This window comes from Physcomitrium patens, chromosome 14, assembly GCF_059467195.1.
Source record: "Physcomitrium patens ecotype Gransden chromosome 14, ASM5946719v1, whole genome shotgun sequence".
Taxonomy (NCBI): Eukaryota; Viridiplantae; Streptophyta; class Bryopsida; order Funariales; family Funariaceae; genus Physcomitrium; species Physcomitrium patens.
In genome coordinates this window covers 3,323,113-3,333,414 of record NC_143423.1, presented here as the reverse complement: position 1 = coordinate 3,333,414, position 10,302 = coordinate 3,323,113, and the positions used below count along the sequence as shown (strand labels likewise).

The 10,302-nt window shown below is 39.0% G+C and overlaps 1 protein-coding gene across 2 annotated transcripts; it reads right to left on the bottom strand.

Annotated features, from left to right (window-relative positions):
* Positions 1-975: 975 nt before the first annotated feature.
* On the bottom strand, positions 976-7,974 carry LOC112291427 (DEK domain-containing chromatin-associated protein 2). 2 transcript variants are annotated; one of them, XM_024538789.3, is made up of 12 exons: positions 7,134-7,974; positions 6,185-6,218; positions 5,880-5,962; positions 4,354-4,413; positions 4,106-4,213; positions 3,909-3,989; positions 3,436-3,492; positions 3,069-3,281; positions 2,648-2,891; positions 2,112-2,227; positions 1,554-1,584; positions 976-1,358 (listed from the first exon to the last, which is right to left on the bottom strand). In XM_024538789.3, the coding sequence occupies exons 1-12, from the start codon at positions 7,737-7,739 to the stop codon at positions 1,225-1,227; spliced, it is 1,767 nt and encodes a 588-aa protein (XP_024394557.1). In that variant the 5' UTR covers positions 7,740-7,974; the 3' UTR covers positions 976-1,224. The 2 variants fall into 2 exon arrangements, with proteins under 2 accessions (XP_024394557.1, XP_024394558.1); XM_024538790.3 differs by having other exon boundaries at positions 3,096-3,281.
* Between the last annotated feature and the right edge of the window lie 2,328 nt (positions 7,975-10,302).

The following is a 10,302-nucleotide window of genomic DNA, read 5'->3' as shown; positions in this document are numbered from 1 at the left end:
AAGAGCTTGGAATTTGAGTTTGAGAGATTAACTACAATGATAGAAAAAAAGCATGTCAATTGTTTTACATTGATGAGAAGTTAGGAATGCAATAGTGGTGATTAGGAAGACATAGTGGCTTAAGAAATATAGCAAGAAGAGGACTTTTTGAAGATGACAAATGATGAAAATAATTAACAATTGTTTCTATTTTATTGTAAATTTAATCTTTAGGTGGGTCAATTTGATGTTCTAAAATTGTATTTGCACAACATCAATGATATTTCAATTTTTAGACAAGCATTTACCAACAATTCAAAACATGTTTTTCAATTAGTTCACCCAATTCTGATCATTTCAACAAATTGAATAGACAACAAAATAACATTAAACCACAACGTTACAACCTGCCCAAGAATTGAACATTCCTCAGTTAAGAAAACCTTGATTCACTTATCACCCGACTTATGCTTTGATATAAGAAAAATAGCTCAAGCACACTTCTTTTAAAAGTACAGTGAAGCCATGCAAATGTCATGGTGAGGGGAGGTCACATCTCAATTCTGGGATTCAAAAATCAATCAATTTCACTTCACAATAAAAAAAACTGTAATATATCATTTGATTTTCACTACAAATTTATATATTACGGAACATTTAAGTTTGATTATGAGAAAAGTTGGAACATCATATTTCACAAATTATCCTCAAAAAAAAATTGTGCGTTGTCCTCTTGAATTCCAATCTACAAATTCATATATTGACAGCAAAGTTAGCAAGATTCACACATCATTAATTGATTCATACATAAATATTTGATGAAGAATCCGCCAGTAGAAAGATGTTAAATAATAAAAAGTACTAAAAGATAAGATAGCTATTCACATGCATTCAGCAATGGACCTAGTTCCGTCTGATACGTCAAAACTGGCACAAATTAATTTACTTGAGTTACCGAAGTAATCCAGTAATTTGAGTAAATGACAAGCATCGATATAACAATAAAGAAAAACAGTGAATTATAATTCGTAAGTGCAACAGCTTCCCCTTTCTGAAAAGAACTGTTATTGTGAGGAACCCACCTCAAGAAGTAGGGATTTGTGAATAGCGTGAAACAGCACTGAAGTGCCCCTACTTTCCATCTACTTTTGCCGCATGGGAAAGACTACAGTGGTGGGACTTCACAATAATGGCTAAATGGGGCTGGAATAACAATGTCTTAAACTCACTACTGCTTAAATTGGGTTACTCATCTTCTGCGGTCTCTTCGGCATCTTTCTCCGATTCCTCCTCTGCCTCAGTAAGTTTGCTGATTTCATCCCTAATAAGTCCTTTAACGTGTCCTTTTCGCTCAACGAGACTGACTCCAAATATCCTCTCTGCCATGAAAGAAGGGAATCAGTGCTACTCATAATATCCAAGTAAAAAATGCAAAACTTTCAGATTTATCTACAACAAGATTTCAGCATCAACTTTTAATTCTACCAGGTCTTGCTACTACTGGATTTGAGATCAGGAACTTAACTAAAAATAAATGACAGAATGAACAAGAAAAATAATCATGGAAATCTCACCAAGCTGGGAAACGACATCTGTGAACGTAACCTGTAGTGTCAATAAAACAAGGGTATGCTAGTTAGCTTTGGAAACAAGAAGAGTTGAGATCACAAGGAATGAAAAGTAACGGCCAGAAAATTTCAGAGAGCCTTTTAGAGACGAAATGAACCAAGCATAATGAATAATGAATTAACTATCAACTCAAAGTTATCCAGCACGATCATTACCAAAGCGGAAGGTGAGATAAAAAAATTATTCTGAAGTCAATTAGAAGCACACTCAATCAACAGAAACACGCCATCAATAACAGGCTTCCACAACCACGATCGACCACGCTCTCATCTATCTGAGTAGCGACCAACTGCGGGTTTAACTACTACATTTAAACTCATTGAGAACGAATGAGAAGGGTTATCAATAATTGTGTGATACAATTGTAGAACCAATTGTGGTGGTTACAAGTTTATAAACACTTACAGTAAGCCCGAACACATCAGAAAATCGAGTGACGTCATCCCACTGAAGCATAAATTTCCTTCCTGACATAAACATCAGTGACAAACAATCATTTTTACCTTACTGAAGTCGGCTTCTCTGAGAAGCTCTCGGATCTTAGCCTGCAGTTCCCCATCAGAGGGAATTGCAGATTTATTTGACTCACCGCCTTTCACAATAGACTTCTTCCCTGCATCTGCAACAATCATGCATATTGGTTAGAAACTACTTTCAGTAACCCTGCCTAAGCAAACACGTATCAGGGAAATGATAACACCCAATAACACAGAAAACCCGAGATACCAACTTAAAAAGCTCCTCACGATGATGCACTCTCAAATGTTTAAGACGTCAATATGCACCGCAAAATTGACTCTGGAATTACCTCCCACCAAAAATATAAAATTATTCGAATACAATGCTGAAAGCATTTTGAATTGTGCTAACCAAATGGAAAGCATCCGCAGAAGTAGAGTAATGCAACAGACGTATCAAAAAAATCTCAAAACAACTAAAACAGGAATAAGTGAGGTGGTCCCACTGATCCATTGCCCGTCAATGGCGCGATAGTAGAGAAACTAATAACACCAGAGTAAAGACGAAATAGAGTTCTCACCATTGTCTTCAAGTGAATTTTTTTTTCCTGGAGTCTTACGGGATTGCTTTGAAGCTGTAGATGAGGATACACGTTTTGAGGCTTCTGCTTTCAACTTCTTTGAATAAACTCTATCGGCGGCCTTTGATGGTGACTTCCGGGTGACGTCATGAGCCCCAACCTTGGACTTTTTTCTTGGGGGCTTGTGTACTTCCTTATCCACTTGATTCCCCTCTTCCTCGGCAGGTCTTTCCTCAGAATCTTGCTGGATTGTGAATTATACACAATCAACAATCAATGCAAAGAAAGGAAACTGAAACTCCCAGTTAAGTATATTTTAATATAGGTTTAACTAGTAAATTAGGAATGGAAGCAATTAAAACACTGAAAAAGTGGAATTTAAACAACGAAGCTAAAAATTACTGTTCGTTATAAGACAAACCTCAATTACTGTGCTGGAATCTCTTACTTGCTCCTTCTCCACATCCATCGACTCATCATTATCGGTGTCATCCTTGAAGTCCAAACGCTTTTTCTCCGACTCTTCCTCCACTATCGCACCATCAATGTCCTTCTCAGAGTTGTCGCTATCTGCATCGTCGGAAGCTTTCTTCCTCTCACGCTTTCGAGTGGACTTCCCTTCAGCTTTTTGAATCTGAAAATGTTGTTATTGGCCTCGACATTAACACTAAAATATTCACACATTATGAAGAAACAAAATAGTTCTAATCAAACCTATGGTGTCAATATCAGACCTTCAAACAACAGCATCCTTCTCGAACTTCGCGAGCATTGAGCGATCAACATACCTTAGGTCTTCCTGGTTTCTTTCCTGATGACGATCTCTTTCCTAAGGAGGTGCGCTCCTATTCAAAGCCCTTTGTTCAGTATTCTTGAAATATACGCAATTAACTTAGAGCGAGAGAGAGAGAGAGAGAGAGAGAGAGAGAGAGAGAGAGAGAGAGAGAGAGAGAGAGAGAGAGAGAGAGATTTCAAAGATTCATTGCTCTGATCAGAGTTAAGGAAAAAAAGGGGGAAAACTGAGTGTGTGAGTGTGTGTTTGTGTATATCAGCTAAAAAAGTATTAAAGAGTGTAACTATACGCTGGCACTTTAAAGCATCCCCATTATGCAACTATCGATGAGAGCAACAGTAACTGCATCAAACGTTAGTAACCCTATTAAGAGTGCATAATTAATCAAGAAATAATACGAAATGGGAGAAAGTGCCAGTGTATCAGACAGAAAACCACTAAGAAAGGGACAACTGCACACGCTCTCACCTGATTCTTGAATTCCAACAAAGTATCAGTCGTTCGGTGAGGTTTCTCCAGAAACTCTAACACTTTAGCCACAAGGTCCTCCTGCATTCATGTTTCAGTTCGCCAGGAATACTCAGACACGACTGTTATTTCTGAACAACACGAGAAGAATGTTGCAAGAAACAGCAAGCGGCATGTTTACCATCGACGCACCGTACCTTTTTGAGGGTTTTCGACACGTGAATGTCCAATACATCCACAAATTGCACTAAACTATCCTTTGTATAACGCTCAAGCTTTTCTTGAATTTTTGCTCTCTCTTTCTCCTGAAACAAACATGTTACGTTGCATTAAAACTAAGCAACGGCATAGAGGCAAGAGACATTCTAAGCTGACGACGAAAAGCATAAGAATGACAGAGACACACTGACGGGGAGTGCCACGAAGCAACTGACTCAGGTCATACCTTGTTTTCACTCCACACATATCCGGAAAATTGCAGGATGTGTCGCTTCAAAACAGCAGCCTGCATCAATACACCACTATAAAACTCCGTTTGACAGCATCTTGAAGGCTTACTACACGTAAGAACAGTCAGGTATTCATCATATCAACGATGCGAAAATTAGAAAGCACCATAACAGGGAGAATGCCAACATCTCGGAAGCAACTCTGAACCCCACAAAACCGAAAAATGGAAGGCAACGAAAAACCAAAGTCAAGCCAACTCTTCTAAGAATCCGCGCCATCCTAGCGAAGAATCGCAGTGAGAATGCAAGTAGAAATGCAAGTAACTAGGAACGTTTCAGGAATTCAATAAACTTCATCAAGACAATCACAGAACCTTCAAAGTGCTAAGAATGAAAAATAATGTGTAAGAGGATCATCTAGTTGAATTTCAACAGCAGCATACAGTAGCGCATTATTTCAAGTAATGCACAGAAAAACGTTTGACATAAGTTTCTACGTCTGCAATCACTATGCTTTTATTGAGCTCCATGTCATCACCGCCTGCTCTATACATCTTATAACTAGGGTGTCAATATGTACCTCCAAGTCGTTCGAATGTAGATCCCGCATAGTTATTAAAACAATCCATGCTCAACCACAAATAATACACTAAAACAAGTCTAGACTCATTTCTGCAACATCAAAATCCTTAGCAAAATCTACAAGCGTTATTACTATTACCAATGGACGTCGTATAACATAACACGAAGGACAGAGAAAAAAAACCCATGACATATTTATCCACCATATTTTCCCAATTGAAACAAATAAACAAACAAACAAACAAATAAGACCTCTTGAAAGAATTATATCATATAGCGCCTCATATCATGTCTCACTTTTATTTTTATATTTGTCTGAAGGGAATGTCTTGGCATCCAGCGAAATAGAGATTAGAATTAAAAAGCTCCAGCTGGTAACTTAACATTCAAATTCACTTTTACAACCTCAGAGAAAAACACAGGCAAAAAATAAAATGGTTAAGCTGTCCAACAAAAATCACGGCTTACCATCAATGACTTCAAAAACGATTAACTAAAAATAACTTAAGTTTCGGCAGTACTTTGAAAAAATCCCAAGTAGAAATTTGACGAGATGATAATCATAGTCAAACTCTTTCAATAACAAAACCTCTTACCAGTGTCATCAGGATGACCAAAAAGTACAGACTACTTCAACACGCACGCAGACAATGCTTTTGACTAAAATGAAAATACACTACTACTACATGCATATGGATGGTTAAGCAGATTTGAATTGCATTCTAGAGCATTTGTTGGAATCTCGAAAACTCGCACAATCAGAGAGGACTACAAGATATAATCTATTTAGTGACTAATTATCTCACTTCAAGCACATGGAATAGTATCAACAAGGAAACAAGGAATCTTCTTCCAATGATTATGCATCAATACCACGAGCTGAACATTTTAAATTAATTAAGTTTTCAAATTTAAAATTTTAATCCAAACAATAACGCACCTTCCCTCGCTTGTTGAACAGAATTGAATGTAGTTGACTCAATGTCTCATCATGCTTGAACCTTTTGCTGAGCTTGTACACAACTGTAAAGGTCACATGACTTCCAGGATCACCAAACGTGTCATATCAAGCTCAAACTACACTAAAATGTACAACTAATACGTTTAAGAGAATATAAACCCAAAAACCGATTTGATAAATACACTGATACGCTACGCACACCCAGTCAAAAACAGAACAGTTTATGAAAGACAATTCATCTCTACAAACTATTCGAGACAAGAGCAATACTAAATTTAATTTACCATTCGGTATGTCCTTCAATGGCGTTCCATCACCCTGAAATGAAAAACGAAAAAAGTATGGTTACGATAGAACCGAAAAGAAGCCATTCACTAAACAGTAAAGAAGTACATTGTACACGCATGCTTTATGGACTGCAAAACAATGCGAGATGACATAGAGAGGAGAAGCAGTTAAGCACTGCATATGCAGAAAAAAGAACCATCTTCACTCTTAGATAGAAACTCTAAAAATGAAATCGCGGGTACTGACATCTTTATCGAGCTATTTAATGTTTCAACGTCTATTTGTTTGCGGATATTCCGAGGGGATCAGAAGACACCCTTAATACTCAAAAAGGAAAAGCGAGAAAACTAACAATCCAGCAAGCCCTAAAACTGAGTGCAGCATTTAAAACAATATCACGCAGAAAAGAACTATGAAGTCGTAACCCAGCAGCATGAAAAAGCTTCAAATGGCCTTCTCAGAGAGCGTGCCCTAACAGCTAAGACAGCAACGAGCATATCATAAAAATCAAAAATAGGAGGAAGGCACTAATTCAAAGGAATATTAGGGCGATGACTACCGACAGGAACTTAAATTTGAAAGTACACTGACCAAACAACAAAAATATCTGGTGTGGGAAGAAAACACTACAGCATCCACCAATACAAATCGTCCTAGAAAGTAGGGATGAGTGACCAACCAGCCTGGCGAAAAGTTTCGCTGAGGCTCTCGGGTTCGAATGAGATGTCTAAATCCAAAGAGCACTCGAATAGTGAAGCCAGCCATGGAAGGTGAGGAGACATGAGAAATCCCCCCCTAACAAATGCGTCGGACAGCTGAGGGTGTAAGAAATCCCTTACAACATAATCACACTCAGAAGAGATAACCCCTGAAAGCAATGATGCTGAAAGTGTGGGGATAGCTAGATTAGCAGGAGGTTCGGCAATAAGGGAACTCCTGAAGTACCTGTTTTATCTCCAGTTCCTTAGTATTGTCCTTTTCAGCTGAAGCTATAAACCTGTCAATGGTCTTACGCTCCCGCGTAGGCCTGTCTGACGCAAACGAGGCCGCTGCTTTCTTCTCTGCCGTGAACTGACCACGTTTAGGTGTCTTGACATCTTGCTCCACCTCGTCATCAGTAGACTCCTTCTTCACTTTTTCAGGTCGCTTCTTTCTCCCCCTCTGTTTTTTTTCCTGTTCTACTACTGCTTCTTCTCCCTCGTCCTCGTCATCTCCTTCTCCTTCTGCTTCTCTAAGTTTTTCGCCATCGTCATCTGCTTCTGCTTCTTCTCCCTCTGCAGAACGGTCATCCTGAGAAACAGGAGCCTGGGCAGCAGCACCTGAACCTGGCTTCTCACTACTACCCTCAAGCACTGTCCCTGCCACCTCCTCTGGATTAATATCCTTCTGTGGCTGTTCCACGACACCCTGAGGGGCAGAGTGCGAGACCGGCGGGGGTTTTTCTTCGTCCATTACACTACTAGCATTATTAAGTTGGTCAGAAGCGGCGGGGCGGGGTTCCGGATGCAAGAGAACGGGGTCGGAGGCAGTCGAGGGGGGGTCGTGTGACATCTCGACCTGGACAAGAGTGGGAGAGAGAGAGAGAGAGAGAGAGAGAGAGAGAGGGAGAGCGAGCGCGGCAGAGGAGGCACGGGAAACAGCAATAGGAGGAAAAGAGACTTAGAAATAGAGAATAGAGGAGGGAAAGGGGCAGGGAAGGGAATGGAGGGGGGGAAGGGAGAAAAGGAGGGAAAAAAGGAGGGGGGAGGAAAGGAAGAGGAAGGAGAAAAAGACGGCAAAAGGGAAAGACGGACAGACCGACCGACACAGACAGACTCTCTCACACACTCTGAGAGAGAGAGATACACACACACACTCACACAGAGAGATGCACTCACTCACTCTCACACACACACAGAGAGATGCACTCACTCACTCTCACAGACGCACTTACTCACTCACTTACACAGAGATCGACAGAGATCGACAGAGATCGAGACCACGACCGAGACCGAGGGGGAGAATAGTTGGCATCCATCCATCCATCGGTAGAATAGAACAGGGGCAGAGGCAGAGAGAATACGGGGACAGGGGGGAGAGAGGAGAGGAAGGAAGTAGCAGCATCAGCAGCCAGGGGACGAAGAAGAAGAAGAAGAATAAGGGCACGGGAGAGAGGGAGAGAGAAAAGGAAAAGAAGAAGGAAAGGAAATATGAGGGGCGGTAAAGGGGTAGCGGAGGGGAGGGAGGACAAAGACGACGACAACACCCCCCCTTCCCACTCCCCTACCTTTGAGGGGAAGAGAGGGGGTGGGCTACCCCTGCCTGTCCTGGCCTGGCCCCACACCATCCCTGTTCCTCTGTTCCCTCTCTGCACTGCCCCCCTTTCCCTTCCCCTGTTCCTCTTGCATCCTCCTCGTCCTCCAGCTCCCTTCCACTTCCACTTGTATATGTGTATATACGTATCCAGAGGTGGAGGGGGGGAGAAGGAGAGTTGTTGAGTCCAGAGGGGGTAGAAGTAGTAGCAGTAGAAGAAGAATTAGAGGGTGGTGGTGGTGGTAGGAGTAGAATAGTACCATTAGGAAGGGGGCCAAAGGGAAGGATAGGAAGTAAAAGAGAGAGAGAGAGAGTATAAATACATATCCTATCTCTCTTCATGACCTTCCTCCATCCAATCCCTTGCCAGCTCACCTTCAACTCCCATCCCTTGCCAGCTCACCTTCAACTCCCATCCCTTGCCAGCTCATCTCCCTCCCTCGCCTCCATACATTACATACATACAATACACATCAATCAATACTGCTCTTCAATATTACTACTGATGATGACTCTGAGGGAGGGTTAAAATTGAGAGAGAGAGAGAGAGAGAGAGAGAGAATATGTACATGTATGTGGAATTACCCCCCCCAACACCACCAGATGGCTTCTCCTTCTTCTGTACATTTATACAGCCATATGTTATTATAGTTCTGTTCAATGATTGTTATATAGGAATAATATCTTGACTTTCATTTGGGAACAGTACATTACATTACATTAGTGCAACATCAATGGGTCCAAAATCACTTACTTGTTGTGTGTTCTGGTTGGAGATCATATAATTATGTTATTTTCTTATATAAATATTTACAGTTAGTTTTACTAAAAGTTAATGTTTTAAATATTATAAAACAGTTCACAAATTTTACAATGTTAATAAAATAAAATAAAATAAACCATTGGGTGGACATCCCCCCTTTATTAAGTAGACATTCTCATACTATTACATGAACAACCCCAATACTATACATTTAAACAGTGATATCATTTCCATTCAATATTTATATTTATATATGTATATGATCATATTGATACTATCAAAAAGGATTATGGTAAAAAAATTAAAAATTAAAAATTAAAAAAGGTAAATAATGTCCTTTTTGTTTATTAAATGATTAATGTCAAATATTAAAATTTAGATGTGTGTACTATGTTAGAGAAAAAAACTATAAAGTTATGCAAACAAGTTGCATGAATGACTATAACTATAAAACACATGTGTCTTCTTAAAAAAAGTAGTGTCCAATTTTTTTCCTTTAAAAATTATGCTTTTGTAAGAACCATTCTTTCATTCAAACATATATATATATATATATAGAGAGAGAGAGAGAGAGATAACTTAAATCTTCTACAATTCAAAACAAAAAAGAATAATAAAACTCTTGATTAGCTACATCTATCAAGTCATTGTTTTTGTTCCTTTTTATTGTTGAACCTATGGATTACCTGAGCAGTATAATATGCAGTAATTAAAAGTTTTGATGTAAGTTTTGAGAATAAAAATTTGTAGCCACGAATGTTTGTTTGAAGTCAATGTCCATATAAAATAACATGTTTCCAGTGTCTTTTTCTTGACTCTGTTTAAATATCTATTCAAAAACTTCGTTCAAATTTTAATAATAAAACTATGGTTAGTTCAGGGTTTTGTATTATTGACTTCTATAAGTGTATATGTATGTTATTACGTAAAATGGAATTTAAATTAAAATTCTTTCAAATTAAAAATTAAAAATACATAATTATCTTAAATTAATTAATGCTTTAAACCATTTAAAATTCCATTTTTGCAACAAGGATACCAAAATCTTAAAATCATATA